The sequence below is a fragment of the Telmatherina bonti genome, assembly GCF_933228915.1.
Source record: "Telmatherina bonti genome assembly, chromosome: 6".
Lineage (NCBI taxonomy): Eukaryota > Metazoa > Chordata > Actinopteri > Atheriniformes > Telmatherinidae > Telmatherina > Telmatherina bonti.
Genome location: NC_136624.1, coordinates 19639579 through 19664811, shown reverse-complemented (window position 1 = coordinate 19664811; position 25233 = coordinate 19639579). Strand labels below are relative to the sequence as shown.

The 25233-nt window shown below is 35.3% G+C and overlaps 4 protein-coding genes and 1 pseudogene across 5 annotated transcripts; all 5 read right to left on the bottom strand.

The window, feature by feature from the left end:
• Positions 1-4150: 4150 nt before the first annotated feature.
• Positions 4151-4854, bottom strand: LOC306757052 (transcription factor HES-5-like; annotated as a pseudogene). The gene is made up of 2 exons: positions 4734-4854; positions 4151-4615 (listed from the first exon to the last, which is right to left on the bottom strand). The product of its transcript is annotated as a transcription factor HES-5-like (transcript).
• Positions 4855-7266: 2412 nt separating this feature from the next.
• Positions 7267-7866, bottom strand: LOC306757051 (transcription factor HES-5-like; the record flags this gene model as incomplete). The annotated part of the gene is made up of 2 exons (XM_079242015.1): positions 7267-7689; positions 7804-7866. The coding sequence occupies 2 exons, from the start codon at positions 7864-7866 to the stop codon at positions 7267-7269; spliced, it is 486 nt and encodes a 161-aa protein (XP_079098141.1).
• A 5870-nt stretch (positions 7867-13736) lies between these two features.
• Positions 13737-14366, bottom strand: LOC306757665 (transcription factor HES-5-like). The gene is made up of 2 exons (XM_079242787.1): positions 14289-14366; positions 13737-14181 (listed from the first exon to the last, which is right to left on the bottom strand). The coding sequence occupies exons 1-2, from the start codon at positions 14349-14351 to the stop codon at positions 13759-13761; spliced, it is 486 nt and encodes a 161-aa protein (XP_079098913.1). The 5' UTR covers positions 14352-14366; the 3' UTR covers positions 13737-13758.
• A 3747-nt stretch (positions 14367-18113) lies between these two features.
• On the bottom strand, positions 18114-18772 carry LOC306757664 (transcription factor HES-5-like; the record flags this gene model as incomplete). The annotated part of the gene is made up of 2 exons (XM_079242786.1): positions 18114-18536; positions 18650-18772. The coding sequence occupies 2 exons, from the start codon at positions 18770-18772 to the stop codon at positions 18114-18116; spliced, it is 546 nt and encodes a 181-aa protein (XP_079098912.1).
• A 5310-nt stretch (positions 18773-24082) lies between these two features.
• On the bottom strand, positions 24083-24735 carry LOC306756684 (transcription factor HES-5-like; the record flags this gene model as incomplete). Its single annotated transcript, XM_079241510.1, has 2 exons — positions 24083-24505; positions 24613-24735. 2 exons carry the CDS (start codon positions 24733-24735, stop codon positions 24083-24085), a joined length of 546 nt encoding a protein of 181 aa, XP_079097636.1.
• Positions 24736-25233: the final 498 nt, after the last annotated feature.

Genomic DNA, 25233 nt, shown 5'->3' with positions numbered 1-25233 from the left:
GCTGCTTGTCTTGTGACCTGATAACCTGACCTGGTTGGTGGTTTGAGTCCTGCTCTCCCTTGCTGCTGCAGCCCTGAGGGGTACACAATTTGTTTTCCTGACATTAACATGTTTTCACTTGCAAGTGGATCCAGTGGCTCCAGGTACAGAAATGACAGCATTACAGATAACTACTTTAAAAATATGTATATGTTTAGTGCCTTCTTCTAAGTGCCTTCCATTCAGAGACACTGTAGTAAAAATGTTAGCATTTGTTCGTGAACATTTTTCATAAACTTATTTTTTTCACCTACCTGCTATTAGAGAAATAGTTATACTTAAATTGAGCTAACATGCACAATGTAAAAACGAATACCATTGTCAAACAAATGATGTTAAAAAAAAAAACAACATACAACTTGGCAAATAACAGATGACAAAAATATTACTCTTGATAAGATTTGATACAAATTTTTATAGGATGATAGTTATATCAGCTACAATCATTTGCATCAATAAAAACAAGTTGACTTTAAGGAATCAGGCTTTCCTTTATTTTTCTGTCTCCTCAGGGCAAAGGTCTGCATCTATTGTCCCACAGCAGCTCTGTGAGTGAACCTTTTCAGGGTTCCCACACTATCCTTTCACTGGATAAACAATAGAAGTGTGCCTCATTATGCATCACACATAACATGCGGGACATCTGAAAACAATGGTGCAGTTCAAAATAATCTTTTTAATGATACGTCTTTTTTAGTTTAAATGATTTTGCTTACCCATCCAATTAAAAAAATAATTTTTATCAATAAATTACACAGCTGAAAAGTTACAATGCTTTATTTTCATATGTTGTGAATAAAATATCAGTGGTTTTTATTCAGTCTGTAACTTGCCACTGGTACATGCTGAGAAAGGAGGACTGAGTTGAAGCCTAACTTGAATACAATCAGTGTATTTTTCTTATTCGAAATATTAAAAAAAAAGAAAAAAAAGAAAAAAGATTGTTTTAATTGACACATTTATGTAATCTGTAAATCAATTGTAACTTCAATGATAACTGGTCCACTGATTAACTCAAAAGGTGACAAAATGCAGAAAATCTGAATTACATTGTAACATAAGTACACACTTGAGAAAAAAGTTTTCATCTGAAGGTCTCAATTTATTTTACAAGGCAAAATTGGAGTGAAAGAATTACATGGTGATTTAGTGACCAATCATAATTAATTTAAAAACAAAAAGTGTTTAATACAATTCCTTCATTCAAATCAGGGAATTCTTAAATGGTGAACATGTTGTGTCACATCTGCTTTGACTGTTTGACATTAAATACATACTTCAAGGATCAGCATCTGTTCATTAAACAGATCAGTTTTAGTGATCACATAAAGTGAAGTATAAATGTCCTTACAAAGGACCATAGAAAAAGTGATCAAAGTGATTGGCTTTTCAAGAGTGGAAACAAATATCACCACTGCCAGGGTCATTACTGAGGATTTCAGGTTATATTTTATCTTGGAAAAGACAGATTTTTTTTTAGTCATTTCTGCAGGAAATGTAATTTTGAACATTGAAATAAAATCTGTGTTACATATTTATGTTTCCATTCAGTTTAAACCGATATGGTCGTCACAGCTCGTCTGTCTTGTGGCAAAATATTTTCAATTTAGCTCTAAAGATAACGCGGGCCTTCTGCTTTTATAATTCCCTCAATAAATACCATGATCGAAAGGAAATATCATAACGCCTTCTGCAACAGAAGAACATGTCCATACAGTTAAAATAATTCTGTCCACTGCTCTTTGGTCAATATGGTCTTCTCAGTTTAATGGCAGAAACAAGTCTGTGGGTGTCGACCACACGCTCCACATCTTTGGTCATCTAGTTTTGTGGAGTTTTGAAGAGAGAAGTTAGGTTTTCTTGGGTGCTTATTGGAATAATACAGGAGCTTGTTGAAGTGATGGAACTGTCAAATATTAAGTTTGACATTTTTGATAATGATTTTGTTGAGTAATTAGTTTTACAGAAATAGGATTTCTATGAGGCACAAAAAAATCAAACTAAGAGACTGATTTATTGGATTTTTTAAAACTGACTAATACAAGTTTTTCTTCTTGTCACATCTGCATATAGCAGGTGTGTCCTATATATACAGAAAGTTGGTCTCAGTTTCACACACTCCACCCCTAAGAGCTTCTGAAGCCGATGCTGGTAATGGCCAAACAGCGCTCCACCTGCAGGGAAACACCATGACTGGCGACAAACCTTCACATTGCATCACAACTAAAATCTGCACCAAATTAACCGGTTTAGAAAAGGTAAAAAATCCACGTCATCTACTCATTTAACATCATGGTTCCAGCCTGCAGTAAAAGTGACAAATACTTCTGGACAGTCTTCAGCTGTAGTGTTTAAAAGACAGTCAAACCAAATCATTTGTCAACAACTAAAATAATCTAGCTTCTTCTTTAGTTTGCAGTTGCAGAATGTTGAAGTATTTAGTCAGTGTGGATCTTATCAGATTATTGAAGTTGTCTGTCATTCCTTTAAGGAGAAGTTGAAGCAGATGTCTCATGAAGTGTGCCAAATACATTTGAACAACAGTTAGCAGCTGGTGTTTATAAGGATGCAAATGAATTTGAACTTTGAGTCTTTTTCGGAGAGCTAAACTACACCTTTTGAATAATTGGTAGTTTAGCATGAGCTTTCTAACGTTGGCATACGTGGTGACTATTACCTTCACCATTTGCATCTCTGACTGATTTCTGTTTACAAACAAGTTTAAATTTGGAAATGCACTAAATAAACCACTGTTATGTGGAGGCACTTTAGGTATTAAAAATTTGATCACGCTCAAACAGACTGAACATGAATAACGTCAGTTTTCACAACTCTTTCACAACTTTTACGAAGGATGACTTTTCTCTGCTTTCCTGCAGCCTATCATAACACTTCCTCTGATATGAGATCACACAAGTGAAAATGCGTGATGTTTTATGGCACATGTTAAGTTGAAATTGACAAGTCAGAATATGTGAGTGAGCCACTTTGTTTTGGAGATAATCACACGAACACACCCTCATTTGCTTTCATAACTTATCCAAACACCTTTATGTAACTACATGAATTGAGTTGACAAGATCAAGCCCTCAATAAGACACTAGTGTTAAAATAGTCAGTTATTCAACACAGGATCACTCCTTTTCCTGTTTATAACTGCAGAATACAGATAGCTTAAAAAGAAAAAGGCAATAACAAATCACTTTATGAATCTCTCTATCGTTGCAGTAAAGCGGTGCATGAAAGGACAGCAGAAACAAATCGGCTGATTGGATCACATTGTTGTTTATTTCAAACATTCTCTATTTAACAAAAATAAAACTCCAACAAGAGTCACAAGCATGTGATGGTGCATCACAATAACAACTTATAATATAAATATAAATATCACAAAGAAAGGAACTGATCCTGAAACAGATCATGCTAAAATCACCACAAAGAGATGAGAGAAGGTTCACAAACAAACTCAAAACATTTTCTTAATCCCTTTAGACAAAGAGATTGCAGAAATATTTCAGATCTGATTACAGATCGATATAGAATTACGTCTTTTATAACAATGATAAAACACAAAAAAATGAGTAGATTCTCGTGAAAATAACAGTAAACACTTATGTCTTTAGTTCCAAGCTCAGTTATGAAACAAGAATATATTTCTTAAAAAAAGATGCCATATTTTCTATGACTGCATTATGTCACATAAAGCTGTGAAATAACTAAAGAACTTTCTGTAGAAGCAGAAAAAAAATCAGTCTTTCAATATCAAGAATATAATTTCAGTCTTTTCAACCAACAGGGTCTTCACTGCTTGTCTGTCTCATAACAACGCATTTTCTTTCTCCACATGAAAGATATTATTTTCGTTTCCCCAGGAAACAATATGTTGTGGAAAAAAATCACAAATAACAACTTCTGTACAAACAGGAGAAAAAGTCCATAAGAAAAACTGAAGACTTTTGTTCAGAAGTCTTTTACCAATATGGTCTTCTCAATTAACCTGGCAGTGACTGTAGATGTCTGCCACAGCCTCCAGAGGACGCTGTTAGCCCGACTATTGTCTTTGGTTCTGATTTGGACTATGGGCCTCAAAGGAGAGTTTCTTGGGTTCTTATCAGTAGAAAACTACAACTTGTTTCTTCTGCAGTTTTCTTTGGGACTGTGTCTTCACCTCCTCCTTGGACAGGAAGTACTTATCTTTGGTCATTCTGGTCTGGACTGTGGGGCTCAGAGGAGAGAAGTCAGCCTCTCTCAGGTTTTTACCAGAGGAAGACTGCAGCTTGTTGAAGTGGTTCAGAAGTTTTCTTTGGGACTGTGTCTTCACCTCCTCCTTGGACAGGAAGTGCACCACCTCTCTGACACACCTGGAGTAGCCCTGATCAACAGCTGCTGAGTCCACAGCTCCATGCTGCGGCTGCAGTCGACTCAGGAAGCAAACTGTCATCTCCAGGATGTCTGCTTTCTCCAGCTTGGAGTCTGGCTGCTGCTTGAGGAACTCTGGACCCAGGAGAGACTTGAGCTGCTCGATGCTGCTGTTGATTCACCCTCTGCGTAACTTCTCCACCAGAGGCTTTCTAAGCTGCAGATAGAAGGAGGGAAAAAAATAATTGATTAACTAATTTCAACGATCTTAACAAAAATAAGTTTAATGGATGATTTAAAAAAAATTTAAACAAAACATTTTATCTCCTATTTACCTTGTTCATCAGGCTGAGTTCTTCCTGAGTGTTGATCATGGCTGCAGTGATTTAGAGCCATGGTTGGATCTCTTTACTGTTGAGGTCTCTGTGAAGAAAACCTGATCTCTGCTGGTTTCATCCCTGGTATTTATAGTTCCACATCTCCATATGAATGTGTGGGTCTTGTTCTGGTTGAAGTTTCTCACAGTTTCCACCAATGAAAGGGCCTGTATGATGAAAAAGACAACCTGGCCTGCCATATGCTCTGTGGTTATATTAAACAGAGACAATAGCTGGATCTCAGGGGAACAACTAGATGGGTTCTTTGAGAATCTGAGAAAGTGGTGACCTTGTACATGGAGCAGATCAGAGTTTATACTCATCAGCACATCACATGTGTATGAGAGTAAAAATTGATCCCACTGAGGGTAAAAAGCACCTCATAATATATAGATATATATACCTGCACTGATCTACAGTGAGTCTACAGCAATATGTGAACGGAAAAACATCCTTCGGTGTCTCTTACTATTGGTATCAGATAAGATTATCGTGAGAAGTATTCTAAAAATTAGTTGTATTTAGTTTGACACGTTTATTTTTTTTTTATAGTCACATGATTTCAACTTTGATAACTCTGAAGCTGAAAAAAGTACTATTTCCAACAAGAGGATAGGATGTTGCAGCAGCTGCTGTTTGACATGTGCCAAATCCCTTGGAGATTGGTCGACTGCTGGTGGGGTTCATGATGCTAAACACATTAGGCTCCAGAGCTTTCCCACACACTGTCCATCAAATGACATTAGGACTTGTCTAAATAGACATTTATAGGATTCTCATTTCAACATCTTTTGTGTTTTTTTTATTAAATTTTATTATTTACAATTCACAATCTGTCATCTTTTAATGGATCAAATTACAAAAGAATTACATAAAACTAAATACTTGTGATCATTTAGATTCAAAAAGATTTTTAACTCTCTCGTTTTATTTTTTTTTACAAAACATTTTTTTCGGAAGTCCATGTGAAACCTTGTGACAATCATTTTTAACATGCATGGTATCATCACTAAGATTTTTCTTTATTCTTATCTCAAAATGTTGTAAAAACTGATATCTTAAAATATCACTAAAATTAAAAACTGTAACAAATAAAAAGCAAATTTGAGAACTTTGCAAAAGAACACCTTAAGCAAACAAAAAAGACCAAAGATAATGCTCATCATCTGAAAGGATAACCTTAAATTGAGCTTTCTAAACACATCAGCATGCTATTGTTTTGTTGCTTAGACTCCTGGTTAGTCTGCATCTCCTTGGGGCAAAGGTCTGGCTCTATTGACCCACAGAGGCTCTGAGAGTGTGTTTCCTCCACTTTCCCACACTTTGTCCTTTTAACAGGAGGAACAATGGAAGTGTGCCTCATCTTACATCACATTAGACACACTGTCAAGCCTCTTTAAAGGCAGAGCTGCTTATAGTATTGGGTTTATTTTATAATTCACCTGAAACAAACCCTCGTTCTTTTATTTTATTTTTTTTAAGTATGTTTGTTCAACTACGAATTTACAAAACAAACTATGATTATAATATTTCCAATTAAACATACTGACTGAACTGTTTTAAATGCTTGTTTTTGTTTCAACACGTAATCAGTTCAGTTTATATCCATGGTAAAAGATGAGCAGTATTTATCATTTGGTGTCAATTTTGATTTACATCAGTAAAATGAGAGGAAACTACTATGTCTATAAAAAATATAGGGTGACACAAACGTTGTTTTCATAAGGCATCAATTGTTTATTTAAGAAGGCACAAAGAAACACAAATCATGACAGCTTGAATGAGGTGATGACACATCACAACATAATGTATTCACCAAAAGTGAACAGGTAGGGACAACTGTCTTTATAAAAGACAAAAGGTTTCACAGTATCTAAGAGCAGACTCATGTTTTATCATTTTAAAATCAACTTAATCAGAAAGAAAATAGATCTTAAGACTGATCTTACAACAGATCACATTAATGCTCTAAAAGAAATTACATGGGTATCATAATTACATTGTAATTACAACAGTTTTAGTGTTACACTAAAACAAAATGTTTACAGTAAAAGATTAAAGACTAATCTGAAAAAAAGATTTCTTTTTCATGTATAAACATATCAGACAAAAACGTAAGAATTCTGTCAGAGTTGAAGTAACTAAACCCTTTGATACATTTAAGAAACAAAATTGGATCTTGAAACAGATCCGTTTTATCTGTTTTATCAAAACAATTATTTGTAAATAACAGTTACCAAAGTTACCATTTAACTACGTGCTCAATGTAAAGTGATCACAATGATTGATTTAATCTTATTAGATCGATGCAACATGCATGATGTTTCCTTCCTTAACAGAAAAAGTTGTCATATTGGGGGGGGGAAATCACAAAGTAAAACCTTCTGTTCAAACAAAAGAAACAAGTCCATAAAATTATCTAGAATTCAGTTCAGTCATCTTTGACCAATATGGTCTCAGTTTGTCTGGTTTAACTTCAGCATGGAGATGTCTACCATGGCCTCCAGAGGGCGCTGTTAGCCGGACTCTTGTCTTTGGCCACGTTCATCTGGACTGTGGGGCTTAGAGGAGAGAAGTCAGCCTCTCTCAGGTTTTTACCAGAGGAAGACTGCAGCTTGTTGAAGTGGTTCAGAAGTTTTCTTTGGGACTGTGTCTTCACCTCCTCCTTGGACAGGAAGTGCACCACCTCTCTGACACACCTGGAGTAGCCTTGATCAACAGCTGCTGAGTCCACAGCTCCATGCTGCGGCTGCAGTCGACTCAGAAAGCAAACTGTCATCTCCAGGATGTCTGCTTTCTCCAGCTTGGAGTCTGGCTGCTGGTTGAGGAACTCTGGACCCAGGAGAGACTTGAGCTGCTCGATGCTGCTGTTGATTCGCTCTCTGCGTAACTTCTCCACCAGAGGCTTTCTAAGCTACAGAAAGAAGGAACAAAGTCATTAATAAACTTATTCTCAAGTGCACCGTTTGTGTTCACAGATACAGTTTCTGATAAGTTAAACTATGTTTTCCTCCTGTTTCCAATTTACCTTGTGTGTGATACTCAGATGCTCCTTAGAGTTGGGACGGTTGCCATCGACTGTAGGAGTCATGTTTGGAGAAAATCTGATCTCTGCTGGTTTCAGCCCTCCTATTTATAGTCAGACATCTCCATATGAATGTGTCTTGGTCTGGTTGAAGTTTCTCACAGTCTGAACCAATCAGAGTGCAGAGAAAGAATGAATGAAAGTCCTGCCTGCCACATGCTCGGTGGTCATATTAGTAGGGGTCAATAGCTAGGTCTCAGGGGAACAGGTGGCATACAAAGGTGGGGATCAACAACACAGTTCTGAAGTAATCTAGAAAAGAAAAGATTTTTTCAAGACTGCAGATCTGCTGTGGAATACTAAAACCAGTGAATTGCAATAAGCCCACAGTCATCATACCATCACACACAACTAAATCCACTTTATCTATAAACTTGTGCTGATTTTGAGATATTTCCAAATTGTGAATAAAGCAGTCCATGTTGTTTTAGTCTTGTCATATATTTAGTCCACAGTTAAATCGTACCTGTATTTGGTTGACTACATTGTATGCTAATATACTGTATAATACACTCTAATGTTTAAACAGTTCACTAGAGACCTAATGCATGTTAATGTGAAAACTAAAGGTAACATCTTCTTGTCCAGATGTTGCAGATGTGTCACCAGTTTTGTACTTATTTGTTTTGTGTGAGCAGAAAGTTACTACGAGTTTCCCACACTCTGTCTCTCAATGACGTGGTCTGTGTGCAACAAAAAGGGCTTTGAAAGGAACCTGTGTGGCAGATGCTGGTCATGTGCTCCGACAGAGGCAACGCATCACATTACAAAACCATCTGGAGAGAAAGTGCAAGACAGGCTGTCGCTGATGTTTGATTCTAATCTATTTTTGTAGAAAGTGTTTCGATTTACACCATCAACTTATTTAGCATTACAGCTGCATCACACTGTTGAGAGAGCTGGCTGCAGAGTGTGTTGAATCTTAGTGGACAGTTTGCTGTTGCGTATTTACTTGTACTGCCAGTAGTAGTAGTACTTTACCTTTTGTCACCAAATGGTGTTGAAATGAGTGGCAAACATTTCCTGGCTATCTTCAATAATCACAAAGCATTACCTAATACTCTTAACCAGTCTTTTACTCTCTTTGATTGCGTTTGTTTTCTTAATTTTATCCAGCCATATTTTATCAAAACTTAATCATGTTATCTTTACATATCAATATTGTTTGATAAGTTTTTTAGTGTCTTTTAACATGATGAATCAATACAGCTGCTGACTTAAATTAGGCTGAAAGAGAACAAAGTTCTGCAGAAACAGGTTTTATTTTGATCCTGTCATAGAGACAGAGGTCGGCACGTATTGTCCTGCTGGGGCTCTGTGAATGAGTTTCCTCTGGTTTCCCACACTCTGCACTTTCATTGCTTTCACTGAATGAACAATACAAGTGTATCTCCCTACAAAATACATTGAAACAGAATAGTATTTTTTAAGGGTTTTGTATTTGACAACAGGGAACAGGAGAGAGTCAGTGTGAGGGGGTTTAAAGAAACTTTGCCTTTTGTTAATGATTCCTCTTTATATTACCAGATTTAGAAGCTGTGTATTTATGCACCTTTTTTTAAAAAAACAACTAAATGTTTCTATTTTCACTCATTTGCCAAAAAAGAAAATCCCAAAAATTTAATTATGCATAAATACCTTTGTTTTAAAATGTTTTTTTTTTAAATATAGTTTTATATCGTTTTATATATAACTTCTTAACTGCACATAAAACAGATGATCATGAAACAATAGAATTTCATCACATATTCATCAATCCCTTTTGAAAATGTAAAATTCATCATTACTTTGAAAAAAAAACGGACATTGTGGGAATTGTTCTGCTAAAATGTTGATGTTTCTAAAAAGGGGCTCGTCTTTTTTGTTTGCAGCTTCGTGGCTTCATTTTTGCAATTTTTATATTCAGTTTTTTGCATTGCTTTTTTTTTTTTTCTTACACAAGTCTTCAATGAGCTCCTTTACCTAAACTTCCATACTTGTGACTCTTATTTGTCCTTATTGTTTTTAGATTTAGATTTTCTACTTTTAACAGTTTTAACTCCAGTAATTTCCTCACAGGGATCCTCCACACTGGGACCCTTGCTCACTTCGTCTCCATGATCCATGAACCCCACCCAGCAGGACATTAACACCAAACACTGCAGACATGGCTAAAAAGATCCTCAGACAGCCTTGCCACCACAGAAATTATCTCATATTTCCTGCTCCCATCAGGCCAACGCTACTGCTTTCTGGACTGATGCGTTGAAGAGAAGCCATTCATCTGCTAAACTCTGAGCCCTCACTGAACTACTTAGTTCGTTCCGCTGTACCAAAGCCGCTGCTCACAGCCTTCCAGCAGCAAAATAAGCATCCTTCTAAATAACATATTTATATATATGTCAGATGTTATATTTTATTTTCATATTGTTTATTTTAACGTTTACGGTTCAGATGTACTTATTTTTTTTATTTTGTGTGCTGTGATTTGTGAATTCATTTTTTAAATTAATTTCCTAATATCTGATATACTGTAACTGCAGGCATGAAATACATGTCATTGTACATTGCACTATGTATCACTGTGTATGTGACAAATGCACAGTTATACGTGTGTGTGTGTGTGTGTGTGTGTGTGTGTGTGTGTGTGTGCGTGTGTTTGTGTGTGTGTGGGGGTGGGGGGTTAAGAGGGCAAGAGAAAGAAAGAGATAGATGAAGAGAGAGCGTATGTGTGTTTTCAATTGTTATTTTACATTTTTTCATCTGCAAACATTGTATCTTTGTGCAATTATTAAAAGCTCTATGTGCTAAATGTATTAAAAGTGCTTTATGGATAAAAATAGACTGATTGAGTGATTAATTGACACAAGAATGCACTTAACAAAAAAAATTACATGTAAGCACAAATATTTTCATGGACAAATATCTGCTGAGGCTGATAAAAAACAAGAGTCTTTACTTTGCAAAACATTCATCTTGACAGCTGCAGGTGGAATAGCAATATAAGATTTGTGAATATTAGAAATTGCTTTAAAAAAGTTAAAAAAAAAAAAAAAACATAACCAGACACACAAACCTGACCTGATATAAACTGTATATTTATACATGAGGGTGGGATGTTGAGGCAGATGCTTTTTTCACACGTGTTAAATCCCCTTGGAGAATGGACAACTGCTGGTGGGGTCGATGTCAGTTGTACTTTGTTATGCTCTCCAGGGGTTTCCCACACTCCAGCTAATAAATCACATTAAGGCATGGACCTAAATCCAAATGGATTTCTTTTTCTTTTGTTTTAAGCTATTCTAAAATTAACAAATTCAAAAGTTTGTTTTCTTTTTCATATATAGCTGATGATCAAATAGATGATCTATTTTACAGATGATCAAATTTTCATTGAAGGAACAGACAGACTATTTAGAAAAGGATCAGAACAAGGAATCCTGATTTTTGTTTAAATATTAGACAAACATTCATCAATATTGTCTAACCTCTAAATGAGGTCAACATGTTATACCAGGTTATAGACTTTCATTGGAACACGGACAGACCTGCTAACTTACAGTACTTTTTCCACATCGTAACCCTGAATTGAAACTGTTATCAATTAAAATTTTTTTGTTATAGATTTACTTTTTACATGGTACCTCACTGACAAAACCTTTCTCATAATATGATAATGATAATCTTATATATGTTACATTTTCAAAAACAAAGATTCAAAGAGCCTGGAGAAACTAAAATTATAACCATCATAAATTTATTGACAATAAATTAATTAAAATCCATTACTAAAACTATCATTAACACACACATTGCAAATCAAATTATTTTTAAACAAGTACTTTAAATAGCTCTATAATAATACGATTGATATACTACCTTTGCTACTACTATAAATTTTACTACTACTAGTACTACTACTACTACTACTACTACTACTACTACTACTACTAATAATAATAATAATAATAATAATAATAATAATAATAATAGTAGTAATAATAATGATAATAATATTATTACTGATAATCATAACAAGAAGAAAATGAAGCAGAACTTGTTTCATTGAACTAAAAAGAAACGTGATAGGTTTCAGAGGTCAGGATCCTTATTAGCGTTGTGGGCTTGGATCTATTGCCTGACAGAGTCTCTGAGAGAGACTTCCCTCTGATTTCCCACACTTTGTCCTTTCACTGTAGGAACAATAGAAGTGTGCCTTATCTTACATCACATTAGACACATTGTCAGGACACTTCAAGGTAACTAGAACAGAACACTAGAGCAGCTCAAAGTTTATTTGATGTTTCACCTGGAACAAACCTTTATTTATTTGTTGGAATAAAAATCAGTTTGTATATATATATATATATATATATATATATATATATATATATATATATATATATATATATATATATATATATATATATATATATATATATAAAAATATAAATATATATATATATATATATATATATATACAAACTGATTTATATATACATATATATATATATATATATATATAGATATATATATATATATATATATATATATATATATATATATACATATATATATTTATATATGTGTGTGTGTGTCTTTTTTGTAAAAGAAATAATTGTTTACTTACAATGATGACGGTTTAAAAAACCATTTGTATTTCTGGTAAAATAAAGACTTTCTTTAGTCCACACATAAACTAACATTCTATAAAAATAGTATAGAATTAAACAAAGAATATACAATGCTCTGGTTTTGGAGCACTGATAAAGTAACAGGTGTGTATATGAAGAGACTTAAACTCTTAGAGAACCTGTAGTTTACCACTAAAGTTTAAATGTGCATTAAGGAAGAACGGACAAAAAAAGTAGCTGATTGGATATTGTTTATTTTAAACAGTGTCAGCAAACTCCAACAAGAGTCATATGTGATGATGCATCACAAAAATAACTTGTTAAAATCTATTTACACAAAAAGAGTGGAAGAACAATTGTCTTTACAAAAGACTCAAACATCAGGAAACAAATCGTCACTCTGTTTTTAGAGAAAACTGATCTCCAAATGAGCTAAATCTGCTCTTTATAATATGTTGTAAAAAAAGAAAAAGAAATGATCCTGTAACAGATCATGTTAAAATCATCACTCAGTGATGGGAGCAGGTTCATCACAAGAGAACTCATTACATTGTCTCAGACAGGAAACATGCTGGTAAACTCCTTTTAGAGAAAGGGATTAAATAAACTTTTTGAATATGATAACACATCCATATTGAATCATCAAGGAGATTAAGTTTGCTTAGAAAATATGTCTTTCTTCAATAATCACCCCATAGTAAAAAAAAAAAAAAATCATCAAATAGTAATTTTTCTTAGTTTGGGTTCAATTATACATCAAGGCTAACAAAGTTTGCTTTGCTTTGTTTTTTCTTGATGCCAATAATTTCCACTTCAGTTTCATAGTTTTACATGAAGCTGTGATACACACAAAGTAGTTCAAACCTTTCTGTATTTACAGAAAAAAATCTAAATTTCATAGAAATAATTTTCAGTCATTTTGACCAATATGGTCTTTGGAAATAATGTGTCAATTTTTTTTTTTTTAAAAGGAAAAAAAATATGAAAGACACACATCTAAATAACAACTTTCTGGATGAACAGAATATAAATATTCAAATTTCATGGAATTAATTTTAAGTCATTTTGACCAACATGGTCTTCACAGCTTGTGTGTCTAATAACATGTTTTCTTTCTTAACATGAAAGATATTGTTATTGTAAATTGTGAAAAAAAAAAAATCACAAAGTAAAACCTTCTGTCCAAACAGAAGAAACAAGTCCATAAAATTATCTAGAATTCAGTTCAGTCATCTTTGACCAATATGGTCTCAGTTTGTCTGGTTTAACTTCAGCATGGAGATGTCTACCACGGCCTCCAGAGGGCGCTGTTAGCCGGACTCTTGTCTTTGGCCACGTTCATCTGGACTGTGGGGCTTAGAGGAGAGAAGTCAGCCTCTCTCAGGTTTTTACCAGAGGAAGACTGCAACTTGTTGAAGTGGTTCAGAAGTTTTCTTTGGGACTGTGTCTTCACCTCCTCCTTGGACAGGAAGTGCACCACCTCTCTGACACACCTGGAGTAGCCCTGATCAACAGCTGCTGAGTCCACATCTCCATGCTGCTGCTGCAGTCGACTCAGGAAGCAAACTGTCATCTCCAGGATGTCTGCTTTCTCCAGCTTGGAGTCTGGCTGCTGGTTGAGGAACTCTGGACCCAGGAGAGACTTGAGCTGCTCGATGCTGCTGTTGATTCGCTCTCTGCGTAACTTCTCCACCAGAGGCTTTCTGAGCTGCAGAAAGAAGGAACAGAGTCATTAATAAACTTATTCTGGAGGATATTTTAATAATCATTGAAAACAAAAATACTGTATTTGGTTTTCATAAGCCTGATTTTTACCTTGTGGTTCAGATTCAGATGCTCCTGAGGATTGATCACAGCTGCAGAGATAGTAGGGGCCATTGTTGGATTTGTGCTGCTAAGGGTTCTTTGGAAAGAATCTGATCTCTGCTGGTTTCAACCCTCCTATTTATAGTCCCACATCTCCATATGAATGTGTGGGTCTTGGTCTGGTTAGAGTTTCCCACAGTTTTACCCAATCACAGTGCAGGACAAGAGATAATAGAAGTCTGTCTCACCACATGTTCTGTGGTCATAAAAGTAGGAGGTAATTGTTAGACTTCTTGGGAACAGGTGGAGGACTCAAGTGACTCAGAGGGAAAGTCATGGAGTTGTGTGTAAGTTTGGGAAAGTTCAGACAGCTATTCAGCATGATCTCATGGCAAAAGCTGGCGGTGGTAACTGCATGAAGAGCAGATCTGATGCTAAGAAATGAATGAATTTAAATGAGCGCACATCAACCATTTGATCATATATGAAGAACAGGAATATAAAAAAAAACATATGAAAATATAAAGAATTCAAATAAAATTGACAAATATGAAGCTTTGGATCCATCTTTTAAAACCTACGTTTGCAGTTAAAAATTCTGTGAAACTGAAATTTGCTTTCTTACAGCTGCAAGTATTTCAGAACAACAGTCCAGCATGTTTATGTCTTTACTTTTTTTTTAGCATATGATCAAACTTTTCGAAGTTTTTCTGTTGTCCAGCTGTAGCAGGTGTCTTCTCTGTCTTGCTTGGTGTGAACAGGGAGTTGCTCTCAGTTTCCCACACTCCATCTCTGAAAGAGATGGTCAGTGCCCCACAATAACAGCTTTGAACGCAGCTTTTCTGGCAGATGCTGGTCGCGTGCTTCAACAGAGAAACAGTCCGACGTCACAAAGCCATCTGGAGGGAAATAACGTGATTGGCTGCCTGAAAGTTTTAATAAAAACCCTAAAACTTTATCAAAAGTACAACTTATAACTTTCCAGCTTCTAGTTTTTCAGTAATGTGTTGCAGAAGGTTTCAAAGAGCTGCAAAAAAACAAAAACAAAAAAAAAAAACATTTCATTTTTCAGACGTCTTATCCATTCTCCTTCAAGGAATTAGGGAGAGTTAAAGCAGCTGTTTCATGGAGTGTGGCGGGTCTTTTTGGACAATAGTGGGCTACTGGTGTTGTCTTGGATGCAAATTCAGTTTGGCTATGAGTCTCCTTCCCAGAACTTTCCCACACTCTTCCACTATAGACAGTTTGGCACACTATGTCTTCTGTCAGCACGTGCCTCAACCATCAGTTTGGTTTTACTTACAAAGTTCTTGTTTCGTAAGATATTGTCTTGTAAAAAATTCTTCTAGAAATGTTTGGAAAGTATTTACTCTCAAAAAGTTTGCTGATAAGAAAACAGAAAAAAAATCTGCTTCATTAGAATCAAACTTACCAATATGACAACAAAAGAAACAATTAGAAGCAATGTTTTGACATATAGTCATCACGTATATCACAATCATGAAATGTTAACAGACATTGATGATTGATTGTGCTTGTCTTTTTTGGGTTTCATGCAAAGCATCAATTTTCCTCATAGTATATTTTTCCAGTCTGGTCAATCTGCTTTTGCAACTTCTATTGTGGAACAAAAGGAATGATTAGGAAACACATGAAAGTTGTAATTAGCTGTCTTTTAATGCATCTATGACCACAGCTTTTACTTTTGTTTGTGATGTTAAATATTTCCATTCAAGCATGTTTGAATGCTTTAAGTGTGCTGGTGAGTTGTTGGAAGTGGTGATGTGCATGAAAACAATCATTTACAGAACCAGGACCTATGGGGACAAGTGCATTTTGAAAAAGAAGTGGAAGGTCCAGTCAGGAAGAGTTTTGGTTTACACTGGAGGATCCGACTGAGTGAAATGTTTGCCAAGGATGACAGATCTTGTATTTTTTTCTAATTTCTTACTTTGGTGTCCCTCCAATTCTTAACTTTCTTAATTTTTCTTTTTTCACTTTGCTGTAATGTTTAAATGGTTTATGTAAAGCCCTTTGAGTTGTCTTGTTCATGATATGTACGATACAAATAATCTTGCTTTGTCTTACCATGCAAACAACTTCAGTGTAGGTTTTTTCTCTTTTGAGTATTATGCCACAGACATACAGTAGGCCGACTAATAATTTCACAGCCATCAATCATTTACGGAAACAAATAAAGGAACATGGATAAATAAATTAAATCCATATTTGGCTTTACGGCTCTCCAAACAAACATTGCTTGTGGCAACTATGATGTGTCCACAGCAGAGGACAGGAATGCAGGAAGAAAAGGCATCAACTCATGGACAACAATGTGGATTCAACATTTCTGCCAGATTCACCCAGCTACGTTCAACCAGGAGATGATGACTCTGCAAACATGGTCAGAACTGACTTCAATGTAATGACATGATTACTTATTCATCAGTCCACAATTTCATACTTGCTTTCCAAACACTACTGTATCACCGTTAATGACTGTCTTTCCAGATTGCTTTAAAAATAGCAGAAATGCACTGTCTGTTCTCTGAAGCCTTGAACATGTCCCTATCAGTATTAAATTGTGATAACTCAAACATAGTGGAGTTTTAATTGTGCTGACATGCTCCAAAAATAATTCTGACAAGTAATGACTCTCTGCATTGATGGAACAGTTAAAAAAATAGGAAAACTTTTAGTTGAATCTGTTCATCAGTTCATATAAGCACTCAACAGTGGATGTTGAGTGAAGATAATGAGACAACATATTAGATCAGAGAAAACTGAAAAGAAAATCACTGAATCTGTTTTTTAACTCAAAGACAAGTTGTGAACTATAAGAAGAAAGACAAAAGCCATAATTTTCTTTTTGTTTGTTTATTTGAAACAATAAAGACTCCAACGAGTCGCAAATGTGATGACACATCACAACGGTAACTTGATAAAACCTTCAAGACAATTTACTCAAAATGAGTGAAGGAACAGGCGTCTTTACAAAAGACTCAAACACCAAAAGAGGAATTATCTTTCTGTTTCACATGAAACAGATTTTTTTTAAATGAGATAAATCTGCACTTCATAATAAATGCAAATATAATATCTGATCCAGGAACAGATCATGTTAACATCGCAAAGGGATGGAAGCAGTTACATTATCAATAAGTCAACTCTGCATCTTCTTTAAAAAGAAAAATTCACTGTCTTTATAATTAAGACAGAACAATGATAAACTCTCCTTTGAGACAAAAGAGGTGAAAAACCGGTTTTAGATCTAGCTTGTTTCAAAAACATATCCTGCCAAAGGACAATTAGATATATTTCATCAAAATGATGAAACAAAAGATAAAACTCTTTTCTCTAATATCACCCTAGAGTGAAAATAATGCTGTTTTGAACTCAGCAATACATTGACAATAACACAGTATTTTCATGCTAAAGTCACCATTTCCAATTTCATCATTTAACATGAATCTTTGGAAGTAATGTGTCAATTTCTTTAAGAAAAGAAAAAAGTACGGAAGACACACAATTAAATAACAACTTTCTGAATGAACAGAATAACAATATTCAAATTTCATGGAATTAATTTTCAGTCATTTTGACCAACATGGTCTTCACAGCTTGTGTGTTTAATAACATGTTTTCTTTCTTAACATGAAAGATATTGTTGTTGTTTCCTAAGAAAATATTAAATTGTGAAAAAAAAAATAATCACAAAGAAAACCTTCTGTACAAACAGAAGAAACAAGTCCATAAAATTATCTAGAATTCAGTTCAGTCATCTTTGACCAATATGGTCTCAGTTTGTCTGGTTTAACTTCAGCATGGAGATGTCTACCACGGCCTCCAGAGGGCGCTGTTAGCCGGACTCTTGTCTTTGGCCACGTTCATCTGGACTGTGGGGCTTAGAGGAGAGAAGTCAGCCTCTCTCAGGTTTTTACCAGAGGAAGACTGCAGCTTGTTGAAGTGGTTCAGAAGTTTTCTTTGGGACTGTGTCTTCACCTCCTCCTTGGACAGGAAGTGCACCACCTTTCTGACACACCTGGAGTAGCCCTGATCAACAGCTGCTGAGTCCACATCTCCATGCTGCGGCTGCAGTCGACTCAGAAAGCAAACTGTCATCTCCAGGATGTCTGCTTTCTCCAGCTTGGAGTCTGGCTGCTGGTTGAGGAACTCTGGACCCAGGAGAGACTTGAGCTGCTCGATGCTGCTGTTGATTCGCTCTCTGCGTAACTTCTCCACCAGAGGCTTTCTGAGCTGCAGAAAGAAGGAACAAAGTCATTAATAAACTTATTCTAGATTAATGTGATTGTCTTGAAAAACATTCTAAAAAAAAGAAAGTATTTGGTTTTCACAGACATAATATTTACCTTGTGGTTCAGATTGAGTCGCTCCTGAGGGTTGATCACAGCTGCAGTGATGGTAGGAGCCATGGATCTATCTCTGGGATGTAGTGGTCTCTTTGGAGAGAATCTGATCTCTGCTGGTTTCATTCCTCCTATTTATAGTCCCACATCTCCATATGAATGTGTGGGTCTTGGTCTAGTTAGAGTTTCCCACACTTTTACCCAATCACAGCGCAGGACGAGGGATAATAGAAGTCTGGCCTGCCACATGTTCAGCGGTCATATTAGTAGGACACAATAGTTAGATCCCAGGGGAACAGGTGGAGGACTTGGAGGGTTGGTGGCAGTGGGGGGTAATAAGAGGCTGAAGACTGGAATCAATACATTTTACTGATCTCGTGCCATTCCTTTAAAGATGTAGGACCACACTGATAAACTTACTTAAATACTTTACATATGAGTGTCCAGGTGTGTTTTTCTTTGTCTTTTGAATCAGTTTTAATCTATTTCTTGTAGTCTGTGCTAACCTCCTGAAATTTGAGTTATTTCATTTTATATAAAAGTTTTAAGTTTGAATCACATAAAACCCACTTCCATTAATTCGTTAATATTTATTTAGAAGTTAATGATGTTGTTGCATTTTGATAATTGAATTAAAACTTTCTCTTAAACAGGAGCTGAATTAAAATTTCTGTCGTACGTGACTGTGGGAGGGTGAAGCAGCTGCTTTTTTTTTTACACGTGTCAAATCCCTGTGGAGAATCGACAATTGAGAGTGGGGTTGATGACACTAATCAAGCTATATGCTGCTCTCAAAAGTGTGCCCACACTTCCTTTACTAAATGATATGAAGGCATGTGCCTCAATCCAAATGGTCATTATGAGGACTCTTACTTCAATGCAATCATCTTTCAGCTGATAAAGCAAAGCTACCTATAAATAAAGTGTTTGGAAAAAGTGGTATGATTACTGCTTGATGAACATATTGTAAGCCCATAGTGTGGCAGCTGCTTGCAATCATTCTGGACTTATAGGCATGTGATATTTTCTAACAGTTCATTTAGAATTTGTTTTGTCTTGTTGATTTTTTTTTTGTTATTTATGGTTTTGTGTTCAGTTTCAGAAAACCTATGATAGAGCAACTGCGAAATATAATAACCAACTTAAATCTAATACTTCACGAATAATATATTCAAAGCTTTCTGAAAGTAATTTTTATAAAGAACATGCAGGACTTTTGCTTTTGCTTGTGATAAAAAATGTTCGAAAGACAAATTTAAACCTTTGATTTGAAACCAGTTTCTCTGTTTTTCTTTATAAACTTCAGGCTCCCTGTTAGCCTGCAGTTCTTCAGGGCAAAGGTCTGTATCTATTGTCCCACAGCGACTCTGAGAGTGAGTTTCCTCTGCTTTCCCACACTTTGTCCTGTCACTGCTTTCACTGAAGGAACAATAGAAGTGTGCCTCATTATACATCACGCTGTCATGTCTCTTTATACTAAAAACAAGGTTTCACATGAAATCACGTGGCAGCAAATGTTGAAACCTAAATTTTCTGCATTTTTTAAATTTGATTTAATTGCATGCAGTTAATAAAATTGGTTCATACAGAGCAACGCCTTTTATTAATTTAGCAATATTAGTTAACTTTTAACAGGAGAGTATGAGTATACAGAAGCTGAGTCTGACATTGATTGAACCTGAATCTCGTTCTGTTTTATGGAAAATGTAAAATATTAGATTACGGCAAAGAAACACTAATTTTTTTCAAAATATTCTGTATTGTTTGCTCAGCTCCTGTGTAAGAGATTTCTCATTTCAAAATAATCTTTTCACTTTTATGACTGGAACTTTTTACTGATTGAAATCAAATTTTTTGTCTTATATTTAATGTTTTATTAAAACATGACAACACTCTTTTGACCAGCAGGTTTCTTCTCTGTCTCATAATTCATAGTTGGTGTTAGCAAAAGTTACTCTTAGTTTCTCACGCTCCTTTTGAAAGATGCAGTCAATGCACTACAATGGGACTTTGAAAGGAGCTGTTGGGTGCTGGTCGTGTGCTCTAACAAGGACAAATGCCGACATCTCTAAACCATCTGGAGGGAAACTGTTTGATTGGCTGCCTTGAGGGTTTCATGAAATCTAGAATTGATCTTCTATATATCATACATTAACATTTATAAATATACTTTTATTAAACATGTGGCTTGGGAAAAGAGGAGAATTCACACAGTCAGCTCGTTCCACATGACAACGTCATAATGGGGTTTAGACAGCTGTTTGTGAAGTGTGCCAAATCCCGCTGGACAGCAGTCTGCTGCTGCAGTGTTTAAGGCTGCTAATTACACTCAACTACAACTTATTTCTCAAGAGCTTTCAAACGCTTTGCTTGTTCTTAAAACAATTCTTGTTTGCCACTTAATAAAAAAGATTGTCCTTTACTCACAGAAATGATTTTTAAATGTTTTGCTTTATTTTGCTGAAACTTGTAAATATTTCTTTATATTTCAAAATTATTCTTAATAAAGAAAACAACATTTTTTATTATGTGCCACCAATGAGTATTAACTTACCCGACCAAAAAACCCAGATTTGTCTTTTCTTTTTTTTTTTTTTTTTTTTTACACATTTGTCCATAATAATCCTGTTTTTATACATGTTGTTTAATAACGTTCACTCATACAAAAGGGCAAATGTTAGAAACCAACAAGTTTACTACTGATCATGTTATGTGACATCCACAATATTTGACTGATGATTCAGAGGGTTATCTTTTTACATATATTTATTTTTTTCTCACAACTGTGGACAGTGAATGCTATTTTTCATTCAGAATGTGAACTTTAGAAGCAAGCAGGGTCTCGTGTTAATCCCACCACACATGCCTCCTACCCTGCGTCTTTTCAGGACAGAGGTCAGCTTTTATTGTCCTGCTGGAGCTCTGTGAGTGAGTTTCCGCTGCTTTCCCACACTCCATCCTTTCACGGTAGGATCAATAAGCGTGCCTCATTATGCATTACATAAGAAGAGGATCTGGAATTCCATTACATGAAACTGAAAACTGATCAGAGATGCTTTACCAGACTAAATAGAAATAAAAAATCATGACTACCTTTGCATATCAAGAAACATACTTGAGTTCTTCATTTTTCTTTAATAATCTCTACTAATATGCAATATTCAGAGGTGTTTGGCAACATTTACTCTAGAGGTGTATTTGTAAAGCAAACTATTCATTAAGTCTGTTTGCTGTGGTTTTCTTTGAATTATGGAGAGATTTGCAACTCTCTGAAATATATTTACAGACTTTAAGGATGAAAGAGCTCAATGGTTTCCTGGTGTACAGATGTGGCAGGTGTGTTCTCTGAATTGTGTCTCTAAGTTGTGAGGAGAAAGATTCTCAGTTTCCCACATTCTACCTCTGAATAACGTTGTCACTTTGCTACAAAAGGACTTTGAAAGGATCTTTTGTGGCAAATTCTAGCTGTGTTGCTGGAAACAAAGCCTGACGTCACCAAACCAGCTGGAGGGAACCTGCAAATTTCGACTTATTTAGCAATAGTTAGAGCAAATTCACTTTCCTTTAGAGTTTGATGATGCATACTATTTACAAATTCAGTCACAATCTTTTCTTTTCTTTAATAGTTCAAACCTTTATGTCTTTACATGCAGGGCAGGGGATTTTAAGGCAGCTGTTTCCGTAAGTGGGCCAAAGACCTCTTCACAATATACAGCTGTTGGTGTTATTAATAAGGCAACTTTACACAAAGTTTGACTTCTCTCCAACAAGCAGCCCCATAAAACTTAGCATTTGCTCCCACAAGTTGGCTTCTTACTCTAAGATTCTTTTCTTCCCATTTTTACAAAAGGACTCCTTAAAAATGAATTATGACACAAACAATTCATGTTAATCATTTAAGTTAAGAAAGTTAATCATGCTTACAAAGTCTTAATGAGAATGTAATGGAATTTAAATGCTGTGGACTGATGATAACTTTGATTGTTAGCGATATTAACGCTATAATAGTAATTTTCTGTAAATAATTTCAAGAATTAAATAGATTGAATTGTATTTGAAGAGATATATGTTATATTGATTTGTTTTACATTACACTGGATTGCTCTGCTGATGCTTTGAAATTCATTTTTCCCAGTTTGCCACAGTCTTTCACTCCACTGCATTTACTTATATATCTTAAAGCATGGGTCTCACATATTCAATATCCGCTGTGCATCTGTTTTAAGAGGCATGTCTTTTTATTTCAAACTAAGTGCAACTCAGCATATTTTATAGCATAATTACTGATAGAAAATTTGGTGTCAAGGTCTGATTTTTTTTTATTTATTTATTTATTTTTTTATTGCGATGGGACTGACATGATTTTAAAACCAACAAACAAAAAAAAAGAAAAAAAAGAAAAAGAAAAAAGCAATCACCAGCATTTACAAGATTTACAAGATCTGGTATTGTTTTGTGTTGAACCACACTGGAACAACTGAACATTAAATAAGCATCAGAAAGAGAAATTATTGTCTTTTGGAATGGTATTATACTGTAATATATTGTAAATGAGCATGAAAAAAAGGAACATACAAACAGGAGTGCAGTTGATTTTCTTTTCTTTATTTCAAAGAAACCTAATCAAAACTAGACCAAAAAAAAAAACCTCCAGTTGGAGTAATACATATGTGATGATACATCACAACAATGACTTGGTGAAATTTCCAAGACATTTTGCTCAAAAAGAGTGAAAGAAAGTCATCTTTCCAAAAGACTAAAACATCAACAACAGTTATGAATTATCATTCTGTTTAAGGTAAAACATATTCACAAATGATCAAACTCAGCATTTTATGACAAAGACATACATATGAACTGATCCTGGAACAGATCATATTCAAGTACGGTCTCAAAGTAGTTGGAGCAGTTTATAACAAGTAAACTAAAATAGAGTTATATATATATATATATATATATATATATATATATATATATATATATATATATATATATATATATATATATATATATATATGTAGTGAAAATGGTAATGTGCTTACGTTCGTTAGCTTGAGCTCAATTGTATATCAAGGAACAGGAAAAATTCTCAATTGGAAATGTATTTTACATGAAGCTGTAAATTACATAGGATAATTTGGAAAATTTTCTGCATGAACAGAAAAAAAAATCTTCAAATTTCATAGAATTAATTTTCAGTCATTTTGACCAACATGGTCTTCACAGCTTGTGTGTCTAATAACGTGTTTTCTTTCATAACATGAAATATATTGTTGTTATTTCCTCGGGAAACATTAAGTTGTGAAAAAAAGTCACAAAGTAAAACCTTCTGTTCAAACAAAAGAAACAAGTCCATAAAATTATCTAGAATTCAGTTCAGTCATCTTTGACCAATATGGTCTCAGTTTGTCTGGTTTAACTTCAGCATGGAGATGTCTACCACGGCCTCCAGAGGGCGCTGTTAGCCGGACTCTTGTCTTTGGCCACGTTCATCTGGACTGTGGGGCTTAGAGGAGAGAAGTCAGCCTCTCTCAGGTTTTTACCAGAGGAAGACTGCAACTTGTTGAAGTGGTTCAGAAGTTTTCTTTGGGACTGTGTCTTCACCTCCTCCTTGGACAGGAAGTGCACCACCTCTCTGACACACCTGGAGTAGCCCTGATCAACAGCTGCTGAGTCCACATCTCCATGCTGCTGCTGCAGTCGACTCAGGAAGCAAACTGTCATCTCCAGGATGTCTGCTTTCTCCAGCTTGGAGTCTGGCTGCTGGTTGAGGAACTCTGGACCCAGGAGAGACTTGAGCTGCTCGATGCTGCTGTTGATTCGCTCTCTGCGTAACTTCTCCACCAGAGGCTTTCTGAGCTGCAGAAAGAAGGAACAAAGTCATTAATAAACTTATTCTGGAGGATAATTTAATAAGCATGGAAAACAAAAATACTGTATTTGGTTTTCATAAGCCTGATATTTACCTTGTGGTTCAGATTGAGTCGCTCCTGAGGGTTGATCACAGCTGCAGTGATGGTAGGAGCCATGGATCTATCTCTGGGATGTAGTGGTCTCTTTGGAAAGAATCTGATCTCTGCTGGTTTCATCCCTCCTATTTATAGTCCCACATCTCCATATGAATGTGTGGGTCTTGGTCTGGTTAGAGTTTCCCACAGTTTTAACCAATCACTGCGCAGGACGAGGGATAATAGAAGTCTGGCCTGCCACATGTTCAGCGGTCATATTAGTAGGACACAATAGCTAGATCTCAGGGGAACAGGTGGAGGTTTGTGGAAGATTAAGAGACTCATGAAGCTCCGTTTGACTCTGATTAAATGTGACAACTCTAGAGATACATATCCGCTGTCTGATGCTGAGATCAATAAATTCACATGAGATCACACAATGTTTGATTCTGTTATAACTTCCTTACACTTAGAAAACCACACATTATCCATACAATTGTGTAAAAACTAATATTGACTTTAATGGAATTAAAAGACTAATTTATAGATTTGTGGCTGCATATTTACAAACCAATCCCATATTGTTAAAAAATATTAATGACCAAATTTCTTAATTAATTAATTAATTATTAATTAAAA

Bases quoted from the DNA above. Each gene is read 5' to 3' on its own strand.
- LOC306757665 (XM_079242787.1), bottom strand. From the start codon at position 14,351: ATGGCCCCTACTATCTCTGCAGCTGTGATCAATCCTCAGGAGCATCTG. The intron at 14,182-14,288 runs GTAAAAATCAGG...TTCTTTCTGCAG, and splicing joins ATCTGAATCTGAACCACAAG to CTCAGAAAGCCTCTGGTGGA.